Below are 14,413 nucleotides of genomic sequence, written 5' to 3' on the forward strand. Positions count from 1 at the left end.
GGAAGCGGGAGGCTTTTGCATAATGTAAGTGCGTACATGGTGCCCATTTGGGACCTCCACTGGCGAACTGGGCGAGAAAGCACCACCGAGGGGCCCACACGCGACCTAACGGGCCTGGGCCGAGGTGAAAGCGGCCTGGCTGGGAGGGCGAGGGCTGCGGCTCTGACAAGGCCGTGTTGACAACAAGGCCGGAGGGGCTCGGTCGGAGGCAAACCCGACCGGGCCTCGCTTCCTGGCCTCGCCCGGGCCTACAGCCTCGCCTCAGAAATGGCGCTGGGCGTGAGGAGGCTCGGGAAGCGGCCCAGGCCTCGCCTTGCGGAGGCGCCCAGGCCTCGCCGGCTCTGCGGCTACGAGGGAGGACGAGGAGGCGCCCGTCGTCAGCCATTTTCCCGTCCCTGCCCGAAACCCCTGTCCCCGGTCCCCGTCCCTCCCTTGCTCTCTCCCCGCAGGGCTCTCCTGTGCCTTCCCCGCTAGGCCGCAGAAGCCCCGGCCCTCGCTTGGCTCGCTCACCGCCACACAGCGTCCCTTGTCCCCGCTGTTGCTGCTGCTGCTGCTTCCTGAGGCGCCGAGGCCTTCTCCGCACCGGGGCGCCGCGGCTGCTGCTGCTGCTGGTGGCGAAGGAGGGTGGCGGCGGCGGCGGCGGCGGGGGCGGGTGTGGCCGAGGAGTTTCTCATCCCAAGCGGCACCAGCCTTTCGCAGGGCCGCGTCTCATGCCGGGCCGCGGTGGTGGTGGTGGCGCTTCCCGCAGCGGCAGCTTCCTACTCGAGAAGCCCTTCCAAGGCCGAGCGCTCCTCTCTTCCCTTTCGCTTTGCGTCAGAGCTGGCGCCGAAAGGCCAGGCCCGGCGCTTCCCCTCTTCCTCTTTCCTTTCCCGTGAGGCCTGTCCTGCGTGGCTGGCTGCCCCTCTTTCTCCCGAGGAGGAGGAGGAGGAGTCGCTTCTTCGTCTCCCTTTCTGCCTGCTTTCTCTTCTCCCGGTCCAGGCAACGAGGCAGGAAGGCGCGTCGCGACGAGGAGGGGCGGCAGCGGCGGCAGCAGCAGCCAGAAGAGCAGCGGCGGAGGCGAGGAGGAGGAGGAGGAGGAGGAGGAAGAGAGCGGCGTCTTGTGTGCCGGGCAATATGGCGGCTCTGGCAGCAGGGCTCGGCCAACAGCGGCGGCGCAGACTCCGCGTCCACGCAGCGGCACCCAAACAGCGTCCGCGGCGGCGAGCGTGACCCCCTCCTCCTCCTCCCTCCCCTCCCCTCCTCGCGGCCTCCTCCCTCCCTCCCTTTCCCTCTCCCTCCCCCCTTCCTTCCCTGGAGGAGTGTTGTGCTTTGGAACTGAGGGGGCTTCGTGGCTGCTTCACGGTGTCAAGGGTGAGGGGGACTCAGCCAGGCCGCGGAGGGAAGGGAAAGGTAACCGCGGGAGGGCGGGGCCTGGCTTTGCGGCTCAGACTAGGCCCTGAGCAGGCCTGGGCTCTCCCTCCGAGGCGGCCGTTTCCTTTCGGTTGGGCTCCGCTTGGGCTCCATTGTGACCTGCGAGGCGAAGAGCGCCGCCTCGGAGAGCCCGGATGATGACGTCACTTTTCGTGCTCGGGAGGGGGAGCCAGGACGGGCCCTCCCCTCCCTCCGCGTCCCAGGGGCCAGCCAAAGGCTGACGCGAAGGGAGGGAGGGAGGGGGTCGGGGCGGAAGAGCGCGCGGAGGGAGGTGCAGGGAACGGCATTTGGTTACCCTGGAGCCGGGAAGAGCCAAAGGCCGGAGGCCTGGTCAGCTGGAGCACCAGCCCTCGCTCGTCTGCTCCAGAGAGAGAGAGAGAGAGGGAAGGCACTGCGCACCATTATTATTCGCCAGAGGAAGTCAGCCTCTGCTTCTCTTTCTGGTGGACCAAACCAGCGGGAGTGGCTCAGGAGAGAGAGCCCAGTCATGCCTGGTATAAAGGGATGGGAGCAATCCCTCTCTGATTGAGGCCTCTTCCACAGAGATGTATACAATCCTACATTATCTGCTTTGAACTAGACCAGGGGTCCTCAAACTTTTTGAACAGAGGGCCAGGTCACAGTCCCTCAAACTGTTGGAGGGCCAGATTATAATTTGAAAAAATCATGAATGAATTCCTATGCACACTGCACATATCTTATTTGTACTGTAAAAAAACACCTTAAAATAATACAATAATTAAAATGAGGAACATTTTAAACAAATATACACTTATTAGTATTTCAGTGGGAAGTGTGGGTCTGCTTTTGGCTGATGAGATAGAGGATTGTTGTGTGCTTTCAAGTCGTTCCAGTCTTAGATGGACCCTGAGCGAAGGCTGGGTAAATGACCTTGGAGGACTGTATAACCCCCCCCCCCCCCCCGGCCTTAGTTTGAGGACTCCTGAACTAGATTATATAGCAGTGTGGACTCAGATAACCCAGTTCAGTGCAGATATTGTTGATATTCTGGGTTATATGGCTGTGTGGAAGGCAGAGGCGGCCCTATGTAATTTTCAACAGTAAGCAAACAGTATTTTGGTGCCCCCCCCCCCCACCAATCATTGATATATATGTATGTATATGTATTTCTGTTCGTCATGGGAGTTCTCTGTGCCATATTTGGTTCAATTCCATCATTGATGGAGTTCAGAAAGCTCTTTGATTTTAGGGGAAATATACATCCCAGTAACTACAACTCGCATATGTCAAGGTGTATTTCCCCCCAAGAGCGCCTCAATATCTGATATCTCAATATTCCACAATATCTGCTTTGATCTGGCTTATCTGAGTCCACACTGCCATATAGTCCAGGTCAAAGCAGATAATATGGGATTTTATTCAGCTGTGTGGAAGGGGCCTCAGATAAACCTAGGATTAGTATTGTTTTAGATAAATTCAGATTGTAGGAGCATTTTACACATGGGATCAGGCCCGTAGCCAGGATTTTGTTTCGGGGGGTGGGGCTGAGTCTGAGTGAAAGAGGGTCTACCCTAGCAAACCTTTTGTATCATTACCCCAATACTCCCATGCATATGGGATACATTGAGTATAGTGATCAGATCATGATATGAATAAACATAGCAGTTTAAATAATGCACCAGTAAGGCCTTCTTGCGGACCACCATCAGAATTCCCCCCCCCCCCCCCCCCGTCTACATGCCTGCATGGGATCATTTTGTATAAGTTATTCAAAACAGTTTAGACTCTCCATTCAATTGTACCACCTATGCTAAAGTAAAACAGACTCAATTTGACATCTTAAAGCCCAAGGAGTTTTATTTGGAATACGCTACAATGGCTTCCTGCCTACTTGCCAAAAGTTTATAGGATGTAAAATGTGCTGAGACTTCCAAGTACCACAGTCTTCTTTGGTATGTGTTATAGGGCAAGGCATTGAGAGCTACGTCTAATATAGGATTTAGGTATTTGTTACCATGTATTTTTATTGGCCATAGTTCAGCACAAAGATAAGAACGCTGGCCAGTTTTATCATTACTCCCAATCTGTAGAACAAGAAGATAAAGGGACGAATACTGAATTAAATCAAAAGACTGTTTTATCCTGCCCTGAATTCCTGCAGTGGCCAACTAAATACCAAGCCCATGAATGCAGTTATTTCTTGATGTGCTTATTCCCTGCTATGTGGTACCTTAGGTGATATACAGGCATGATGGCTAATAGCCATTGATTACCAGTTCATTCATATATCCAATATTCTTATTAATCCATCAAAGTTAGCAATATAACAGAAGATAATTCCTTAATTTAACTGTGTATTGTCCTGTGTCCCCCACTATCAGTTTAATTTGATGACCCTAATTCTAGTATTATGCACTCCATTTTGACACATCGTGGATGCTTTTACATAACACTTTCATGCCTCCATTTGTTTCCTGTTTTTCTTAAACTGCTCCACACATTGTAACCTTTAATCATTTTATTGCAAATAAAATTAAAGATTTGGCCTGCGGCAGTAATTCTGTTCCAGTAAAGCAGACCACATCTTGCCCTAATTTAATTTGTTTTCACAGATGTGAATTTGTCTAGATGGTATAACTTCAGAGTCCAGGTGAGGGTGCATATATTTACATTTTCTTCTATATTAAAAATGCCACTGTATACAGAAAGGCTCTATGTCAAGTTTTGCTAAAAATGAATTATTATGGGGGATTTTAAAAAAATTGTTATTGCTTTGAAAGGAAGTATATTAAAACCTCTGTAAGATCAAATACTTGACGCTTTGCATATCTCTCCGAGATAAAAGTGGGATACAAAAATAAAACCCTAAAAAAAGAAGAGGGCTTATACCTCAGCCTGAGAACACTGGGTTTGTAGATAGATCTCATGCTCAACTCTTACCCTTTCAGCTAAAGGAGTCTCATATTCTTGGACTGGAAAAGACTTGCCTGAAATCCTGGGCAGCTGTTTTAATTTCTTTATTTAGAATCCTTAAACACTCCCTTCCAAGTGTTGGACACCAAAGTAACAATGAAAGCAACTTAAACCTTGTTAATGAGTTGTCCCAGTTTCTCCAGCACTCTTCATTGAGTAAAAGAATCCTTGAGCCTTGTATCATCAAGAAATGGATGCAGTAGAAATGAGCTCGCATGTTTCTCAAAACAAGAAGCTATTGGGAGAACAGTGATGTTCAATTTCTTTCAAGCCTTCTGGTTACTTTTGTTGCCTTTGCATATTGTGAATCTGTTCTCTTAAACTGGATGTCTTTTCATTATATTATAGAATGCTATTTCAAGTACTACTATTAACACTAACCAAAATTGGTGCTCCTTTTCTAGCACTTCTTATCCAATCAATGCTGAAACTGAGTTGTACAGGGAGCCAGATAAAACTCTCAACTGGAGGCTTATAGTCAGGTTCAACTGCTAGTTCTATGTCAACAGTGACATCACCACAGCTATGCTGATGTAACTCTAGCAAAACATGGCCATAACTTTATGCACTCCCAGCAGAAAGAAAGATAGAAAAACAAGAGAAAAATCCTAATGAAATAAGGATGGTTTCAACAAAGATTCCTATATCAATCCTGACTACTCTGCAAGATTCACCAGTCACAATTGTGAGTACTGATGGCAATCAGATTGTACCCATTTGTGGACAGTGTAAAGTTCTGACAGTGGTTCCATTACATAACAATCTGTTCTTTTGGAGTATTCCACAACTCAGTGGTGTGGAGGACAATTGCTAACAGATGCAACCTTCAGCATTTCCAGCTCTAGTTTCAGACTACCACTTAATTGGATTCACATCAGTTACAGTCTGCAAGCAAGGAATTCTTGCAATGGGCAATACTCTTCAATATTGGGAAGAGTTTCTCATGGTACTAACAATCTGGAGATTTAATGGAAGCAGAACAGAACATCTTGGTGGCTGATGCCAGGAAATCCCATGGATGAGATGTCTCTGTGTGTCCCCCCCCCCCCCTGTTGTGCTTTGAGAGCTAAATGCCATTTAATTTAGGTGGGATCCTTAGTTGTAATCTGCCTTGGCAGGTGGTGAAAGGGCTGTCATCCAGTGCTCTTCAGATGTAGCATATTGCCAAAATAACAGTGTTTCCCCTATAAACTTTCAGTATCCCAGGCCTAACAATTTATTCTGCAGGCAAAAGGCGATTTAGTAGTAATCATTTCATCCTGCAGGAATAATTGAATTAATTTACTTAACAATTTAAAGCTATTACATGCCATATGATAGGGCAAATACTTTCAAGAACTGAAATTATTTTAAGAGTTTCCCAAATGATTTTATTTATTCTGAGACATTCAGAAGCATGCTGTTTGTGTCCATGGAAACAGTGATTCAGCAATTCAAGATGTGATTATCCCTAGTCAGACAAAACATTTTCAGAGAGAAGTGATTTCTTTAGCTACAGATCACGGGAAAATTGCAAACCCCACTTCAGGAATTATGGACGTTGTAGTCCAATAATGTTTCTGAGCTCTGTTTAGAGATGACTGAGGTGCTCCAGGGTATATGGACAGCATGGGTGGGTGGAACTGTACAGCTACCTCTTTCTGTAGTTCTCTATTATGTTTAAAATGGAATTGTCACTGTCTTCCCATTCTACCACTATTACCTACACTGCCATGCAAAATCCTGGTGGGGTAGTTCTTCGTGGCATGGAATAACATGACAAATAATAACCTTCCCCAACCTGGTGTCCCCTAGATGTATTGCAGTAAGGCACTGCAGGTCCCCAAATCATTCGTCTAACACGTGGAAAGGAACAGATAAAGGAAAAACTGATGGAGGGGCACAGAAAAAAGTAGTTAGAGAGCCAATGCCTGCTGTCTGTTCCCATATATCTCTGTCATACTCTGTCATATTCTCAGCTGCTATAAAAGTATTTGATCTAATTACATGTTAAATTACATGTGAGTAAGATCCACCAAAAGCTGCTGTTTGACGATTTCTTTCAATAGTAACATCAATATGCAGGTGCAACATGCATATGAACAAAAAGAAAAAAAATACATTAATTGACACAAAGTCAGGGTCCTTCCTCACAGCCCTATATCCCAGAATATCAAGACAGAAAATCCCACAATACCTGATTCCACATTGCCATATATTCCAGTTCAAAACAGCTAATATGGGATTTTCTGCCTTGATATTCTGGGATATAGGGCTGTGTGGAAGGGCCCTCAGAGATCAAGAGCAAGCCATGGCCCATCTACACTGCCATATAATGCAGTTTCAAATTGTATTTTATTGTCAGTGTAAAACATATGACACAGTTCAGTGCAGTTAAATTGCATTATATGAGTCTACACTGACCATATGCAACTCCAAACTGCATGATATGATAGTGTAGATGGAGCCCATGTTCTATAGCTGCATTGGAATAAATATAGTTTTGAAGACATAATTAAATACAAACAAAGCCTACTTAAATATGAAACAAAAGAAAGAGTGAAACTTTTATTGGCCAATCAAATTTTGCAAAACATTTCATGCACGTTTTCAAAGCTTCATGGCTTCACCAAGCAAAGGATGTTAGAAGTAAATAAAAGTGATGTTTTTGGAGTCACAGGCCTACATTTCATATTAGATGTTGTTTCTATTATTATATATGTCGTTTCTGTTGTTGGCATGGTGGAATCTCAATGCAGACAGATCACTCCCCATTTTTTAACCATGTGAAGACCAAGAAAAATGTCAGTAAAATTGTAAGGTCCATTAAAAGCAACTAACTCCTTTTGGAGCCAGGATTTGTTTGTTTTATGAAGCCACAGGCCCCTTTCTTAGCCAAAGAACATTGAATTTCTCAAGATGTCTGTACTGCTACATCAGGGAAAAGCTTTTCATTGGTATATAGATGTAATTCAGTTAATTATAGTCCCAAATAAAATGTGTCACCACCAGCAAAGGTAATTCATGGCAATTCTGTCTCTTGCCCTCTGAGCTGGCTATATTGTGAACCCAGTTACAAAATGTATGTTGAGATGTGTTCAGAACTCTATTAAAATGAGCCATTTGCGAATGAACAATGAAACCTAAAATGCTTACACCAAGTAGAAACATGAATGCAGTAAAGTGCAACTGCTTTTTAAAACAACATCCAGAACCCCCTAGCTATATTTGCTAGATATTCTAGGAACTATGGTCCAAAAAATTAACTTTCCCAAGTTTTGCTATTATGGTTGTGTACTGAAATTCTCTAAGAAAACACATTCATATATCCTTACATGGGTTGGGTGATGAGAATGTGGGACAGGATTACATATTGTATTTGAATAAATTATTATTTTTCTCTTCTTTGTAAAAGACTCTTTGAAGAAGCAATAAAAGAGAGATATGGAAGGAGATGTATAATTTTTCATCAATAATTATGACACACACTGTAGCCAGATAGCATTGCATGCAGAATCCATACGGCATTACAAAAATGAACATGCAAAATAGACAAAACAATGGCAGGGTTGCTGTAAGTTTTTCGGGCTGTATGGCCATGTTCCAGAAGCATTCTCTTCTGACGTTTCACTTGCATCTATGGCAGACATCCTCAGAGGTTGTGAGGTCACAAACTCTAAATCTCTGAGGATGCCTGCCATAGATGCAGGTGAAACATCAGGAGATAATGCTTCTGGAACATGGCCATACAGCCCGAAAAACTTACAGCAACCCAGTCATTACGGCCATGAAAGCCTTCAACAATACATTAAACAATTGCAACATTCAGAATTCATCATGACTTAATATGTTGGCTAGGCCTGCTGGGATTTACAGTTGAATAAATCCCACACTATCCCAGGACCTAGGTGCAAAAGGGGATGTTTGTTTGCTACAGAGCTGAAACTATGTTTTCTGTAATAGTAATGCAGAATGCAGTGTTTTTCTGCGTAATTTAAATGTGGTGAGAAATGAGAAGTTTTACAATCTTGGTCATGCCATTATATTTATCTAAGCTTGAACTAAAATTAGAAACATTTACATCCTTTACGACTTCTTGTGACTTTGTACTTGATTTCCAGCAGCAGTTTCTCATCACTCTGTTAATTATTGTCTTGCCATTGATATTCTTATCAACTAATTGACATTATAAGGCAGAAGGTGACTTATTTCAGATAACATTCTCTTGAGTGGTGAAAGAAAGCAGTGTACTGTAGTGGTCATGTTTGGAAATTGCCAGAGATGAATTCCTGCTTTGTTTCCGCCAGAAAACATAGCATTAAGATACAGTCCGAATGAACTTTTTTTTTCCAAACAGAAAAATGACAGCACTGTGTCTAACAAGTTGAACTCTTGAAGAAGCTTCAGAAAATGGGGGCAAAAGATTTCTCTGGCAGAGAACAGTTATGGGAAGGCAACCTTACTAGGGAAGTTGCCTCAGGCAGCAGATTCATCCCCACAGCTGTTTTTCCACAATTCCCTACAATCCTGTTGGTTACTTCCAGTTAGAACAGACCAATTGAATCAACTGTTGAATTGTGGGTCAATGTCGATAAATCCAATAGCCTACTCTAGTTAATACTCTGAACAGGATTCAAGTAATGGAGTGGTTAAATATAAGATGTGGGTTCACAACTATAGTTAATATTTTAGTCTCCTGCTTCTGGAGGACTTTCTGTCTGAATACCAGTAAGTTTCACGTTTCCACTCCAGTCAGTTTCTAAACCAAAAAATGATAAGGAGAAGCTTGCCTTTTCTCTCGAGCCACAATATCTCTTGGGCTATGCTTAGTGGCAAGATGTCCTTCATTTTAATTAGAATACATTTCAAGATACAATGGCTCCCCAGAATTGGTCCCATAGCTTTCATTTCATTTCATTTTCTAACTGTAATTAGAAACACACACAAGGAATGTAGTTTGCTGGGTATTGTTTTGTTGGGTATTATCAGGTTGCACTGAACAATTCAGGATGCTGGCGTTGACCTCCAAAACCCTAAATTTCTTGGGGTCAGCATAATGATACATCATTACCTAGTTTATCCCCACCCAATATATGCCTATATCTATATTTATATCTCAACATAGTTTCTTGGGAATAGATCCACCCTGGACTTGCCCAAGGCACCAGCCAATGGGGTCTCTCCTGCTACCATCCCAGATCTCTTTTGAGCAGTTATATTCTTAACATTTCTCATTTTGGCATTTTATATTTTTCTTTACTCAAAGAGCCAAGTTGAACCAAATGGAAGGGAGGATGTAAATACAAGCTAATTGCTGAGACCTCACATTTAGCTACCAGTAATTTTTTGTCCCTAAGGAATATGGTTTACAATAAGCTCTTTCATGATGATTTTATAATGCTGACTGCTGTCCAGTATGCTCCAGAGTAAATACAATGCATCTCATTCTAATCTGAAATGCATTTTTCCTGTTACAATAGATGTGCATAAGAGGCACACCATGTAAACTGGCAAATCCTTCGTACCAAGCTGTCATGCAATTTGCAACTCTAAATAATTTGTCCAGTTGTGGAATCCAAAAAGACCTTGGAACTTGCCCCCTCCCCCTCAATTTTATGTCAAACCGAGGAGTGTTTTCTATCTTCACTGGTGCATACTTCAGAGTGGCATTTTCAGCTCAAGATGAAGACATCTTCTCACAAAAATAGTTTTATTTTTAAAAAACTTTTAGCTTTCAGGCACCTTTGGGTCTGTTTCAATCCTTTTCACTATTGTTTGCATCAAAATAAACTAGCTAGTTATTTCCTGGTGTAACACATAGTATATTTCTCTACATGTACATAGAGTGATAATAAACAGATTATTTTTTAAAATCAACTTATTTTCACATTTCTCTTCTTCCAAATATGTAATCATGCAAAATGTACATTAAACTTATTATTTTGGGCAGATAGATAAATTCTCAGCTGTTGTGAACAGCCTAGTTTTTAAAGCACATTCTTATGTGTATGCACCCCACTTTCCAAATGCGAGAGGATTACCCAGTATTCAGTTTCATGAAAATTAGCTGACTGCGATGTTATTGTATTTCTATTTTATAATAAAGTTATTGTTTACACACATAGACTAGAATCTTGTTGGTTACTTCCAGTTAGAACAGACCAATTGAATCAACTGTTGAATTGTGGGTCAATGTTGATAAATCCAATAGCCTACTCTAGTTAATACTGTGAACAGGATTCAAGTAATGGAGGGGTTAAATATAAGATGTGGGTTCACAACTTACATTAACACTCCAGCATACATCTGTTTCTCATGATATAAATAGAGAATCCATGATTCTGTAGGATTTCCTACAGAGACCAGCATTAGCACTATGCCCCTTTTCTCTTTTTAGATCCCGCTCCAACACAGGCTGAATCCTTACTATACAAGAGACCTCGGCTATCTTCTTCCTTTGTCAATGGATTGGGGAGGGAAAGAACCATCCTGATTTTGTCACTTGTCACCTTCTTGTAGTACCCACCAGAAATTTGGCTACAATCAGCCCTTACTTGAAAGATACTGCCTCAAGGCATTCATACGGATAGCTCCACTTACAGAAGTCTTTGCTGTTTCAGAAAGGTTCCTTGATCCATTTGTAATCAAGAGAGGGAACAGACCATACTTCCCAAAACTGTCACAATATATAGAAATGGCAATGTTTTAATGAAATATAGCAATGCTTTGACTGAGATGCCAGCTGTTCCCCTTTCCTAGAGTCAGAGAACCTTAAGATAGTAATGCCAGTAACTTCAAGGTTGGACTTCTGTAATGCACTTTCCATTGGGCTACCTTTGTACCAAGTTTGGAAACTGCAGTTGGTTGGAAATACAGCAGCCAGATTGGTTTCAGGAACATCTGGGAGTGAGCATATTATACTTATCCTAAAGTCACTCCACTGGCTGCCAATGAGCTGCCGCGCAAAGTACAAGGTCTAGGTTACCTACAGGATTGCCATCCCCTGTACAACCCACCCTGAACACTGAGGTCCTCTGGGGGCGGGGGGGGGATGTGCTCTAGCCTGCCAGAAGCCGACTGGTGACTGTCACCCACATGGCCTTTTCACTGGTCTCCCCAAGACTGTGGAACGATCTGCCGTAGAGCTTCAACAGCTAAATCAGTTGTTAGAATTTAAGACACAAGTGAAGACCTATCTCTTCCAGCAGGCCTTTCCAGACAGTTTTAATGAAGATTTTTTTTTTCTGTGTCAGGAGCGACTTGAGAAACTACAAGTCACTTCTGGTATGACAGAAGGACATTGCCCAAGGGACACCCGGATGTTTTACCATCCTTTGGGACGCTTCTCTCTTGTCCCTGCATGAGAAGCTGGAGCTGACAGATGGGAGCTCAGCCCACTCCCTAGATTTTAACTGCCAACCTTTCGGTCAGCAGTCTTGCCAGCACACGGGTCTAACCCATTGCTCCACCAGGGGCTCAATCTGATTTGATGGCAAACAGGAAAAGGCTTCGAAACTACCTTGCTTTTTACCAAATATCTATTAAACATGGTTAGCACAATGTTACTGTGTCTTTCAAGTTGTTTCCATCTTATGGCAACTCTAAAGCAAACCTATAATTAAGTTTTCTTGGCAAAATTTATTCAGAGGAGTTTTCCCTTTACTTTTATTCGAATTTGAGAGACTGACTTGCCCAAGGTCATGCAGTGGGTTTTCATGGTCAGGTGAGGATTCAAATAATGATCTCCAGGGTCATATCCAGCATCTAGACCATGACAGCTCTCTGGCTCATATAGCATGTATTTAAAAAGATTGACTCGATTGTGTTCTGTGCTGGTTTGATATCTACTGCCTCCACTTTTGACAAGAAAAGCTATTTGAAGAAATCCAGAAAACCATGAAACAAATGGATTTCCTTTTACAATCACTGGTGCTGCTGCTGCTATTGTTATTTCAAGGCCAACATTAAAGCAATTTGGGAGGTTTCGGTCAAAGACACATTCTACAGTCTGAGCCAGCTTTATTAGAAAATGCCTAGCGATGTCCTCTCTTTTCTTAGAAACAAAGCTTCTCTTTAAATTGAGATGGCAAAAACTGGTCAGAGAAAACAAAGACAGTACTTTGCCTCAGGAATCCACTGGATATTTTCCTCAGCCACAGATGTTCATAGAGGAAAAAGTGTCTCCAAGTTCATGCCTTTAAGACATGGTGGTAGACCTGCCTGAGGATGATGGGAAATGTACTCAAAAGCATCAGGTTGCAAAAGGTCAATCTGTATAATAACCTTAAAGACTGCTCTTTTTCAGAATTTCCTGTTTAATTTTCTCTTTCTTTCTTTTTTTAAATGACTAACATTTCTGAATCCTTAGGTCATAGGAAAATTCAACTGGAGCAAGGCAGCCCTCCAGAGTCATCCATGTTTACAACGATCACATCTCTCTCACACATACTGATCTCTCTTTCTTTGTATACACACAGGGTGAACCACAATACACTTGTCAGTTATAGATGTTGAACATCCATTGAAAAGACTGGGATAACATGTCCATGTAGGTATTAATTGGTTTTAAATTGATTTTCCTATTAGTTTAGCTCTTTATTTTTGTTATTAAATTACAGACTTGTGATTTGTATTAATAAATGCATGTGCCAGGTGACTGTTGCTCCATCCTATATAATATACACATACAGAGAAAGAGAGAGAACTGTGAGAAATAGGTTTTGCAGCTTGGGGAAACCATAATGTTGTTCCTTATTGGGCATATAGACAACAACAATGAATGACACAGTGCAGTGATCCACTCTAAGGGCCACACTCAGAGGTATGGTTGCCAAGTCATAGCATCCCGAAGCCCCTAGATTTCAAGGCTAAAGGACAGCCCCAATGATGTTAAAGGGTATTGTCTTTGGTGATGTCACAATGGGCAGGATACATGAAGAATCAATGATACAGTATTTAATTCCTATAGGAAATCCCAGACAAATATTTTCAAACAAATTAGAAAATATTTATCTGGTTAAGTGTTAGGTTTTACAATCTGTGCTCTGAAGAGAAAGACAATTTTTTTTCTAGTTTTGTTTTTAACTCTTTAGTGAGTGCTGTTTTTTAATGACACATTGAAGTACAGTTACATGAAGTTTCTTATATTTTGCTTTGAGCAGAAAAAAACAGACTTCCCCCAGATCTCTTTTTAACAGCTTTGCAAGCACTTATTACAACAACATGCTTAAGTGCTGTAGTCAGCATCTCCTAAGGGAGCAAATATTGAGGCAATTCACTATTTCTCCATGCAGACCCGCCCTCCCATTCAGCTCTGTTCTAGGAAACTTTAAAGTGAGGAATGCAGTTAGTAGGGGAGACTTCTTGCAGACTCTACAGCAACTGTTCCAAAGCATCCTGTAAGTATGAGGGGCAAATGTCATGTGCCTTCAAGTCACATCTTTTATTAGTTGCTTCATTTATATCCTGCCTTTCTCACCCCCGTAGGGGAACATCTGACTTATGGCGACCAAAAGGTGAACGTAATATGATGTTTGCCTGGCAAGATTTGTTCAGGAGGAGTTTGCTATTGCCTGCCTCTTAGACTGGGAGAAAGTGGCATGCTCAAAGTCATCCAATGATTTCCCAAGGTAAATGGGAATTTGAACCCTAGTTTCTCAGAACCCTAGGCTACATCTACAATGTAGAATTAACTCAGTTTGACACCACTTTAACTATAATGGCTTGATACCATGGAATCCCAAGGGTCGTAGTTTTACAAGGTCTTTAGCATTTTCTCCCATAGAATGCTGATGCCTCACCAGACAAAACAAATCAGAATTTGAACTACTATTATGTAAATGTAATTGGTAAAATTATAAATGTTGATTAAAATGTGGTATGGAAGCACAACATCTGATATTGCATACAGATAGTGTCATGGAAAAAGATGTGGTCAAAGGGTTTGAAAATTTCTTTTTGTTATGATCTTAAGGACAGTCTTTACAAAAAAAAACAAAACCAATTGTATATAATTCCAGAAAAAAAGTATAAAGATGTTTCAAATGTATGTTAGAAATATGAGTATCATGTAGGGACATTTTATCATGTG

At 42.5% G+C, this 14,413-nt stretch overlaps 2 protein-coding genes across 3 annotated transcripts in view; one reads left to right on the top strand and one right to left on the bottom strand.

The window, feature by feature from the left end:
- Nucleotides 1-594, bottom strand: part of USP9X (ubiquitin specific peptidase 9 X-linked) — a 90,195-nt gene extending 89,601 nt beyond the window's left edge. The window contains exon 1 of one of the 2 annotated variants that reach the window (XM_060770192.2): nucleotides 511-594. The gene's annotated coding sequence lies outside the window, so the exon portion shown is untranslated. The remainder of the gene's footprint in view (nucleotides 1-510) is intronic. The other variant, XM_060770193.2, reaches the window with a different exon arrangement.
- On the top strand, nucleotides 37-14,194 carry LOC132771782 (uncharacterized). Its single transcript, XM_067466237.1, has 5 exons — nucleotides 37-124; nucleotides 285-1,350; nucleotides 12,801-12,871; nucleotides 13,617-13,721; nucleotides 13,810-14,194. The coding sequence occupies exons 1-2, from the start codon at nucleotides 37-39 to the stop codon at nucleotides 1,316-1,318; spliced, it is 1,122 nt and encodes a 373-aa protein (XP_067322338.1). The 3' UTR covers nucleotides 1,319-1,350; nucleotides 12,801-12,871; nucleotides 13,617-13,721; nucleotides 13,810-14,194.
- The last annotated feature ends 219 nt before the right edge of the window (nucleotides 14,195-14,413 follow it).

Source organism: Anolis sagrei, chromosome 3 (assembly GCF_037176765.1).
Source record: "Anolis sagrei isolate rAnoSag1 chromosome 3, rAnoSag1.mat, whole genome shotgun sequence".
NCBI classification, from domain to species: Eukaryota; Metazoa; Chordata; class Lepidosauria; order Squamata; family Dactyloidae; genus Anolis; species Anolis sagrei.

Coding starts and splice junctions, on each gene's coding strand:
- LOC132771782 (XM_067466237.1), top strand. CDS start 37: ATGGTGCCCATTTGGGACCTCCACTGGCGAACTGGGCGAGAAAGCACC. Junction 125..284: donor CCTAACGGGCCTGGGCCGAG/GTGAAAGCGGCC, acceptor GCTGGGCGTGAG/GAGGCTCGGGAAGCGGCCCA.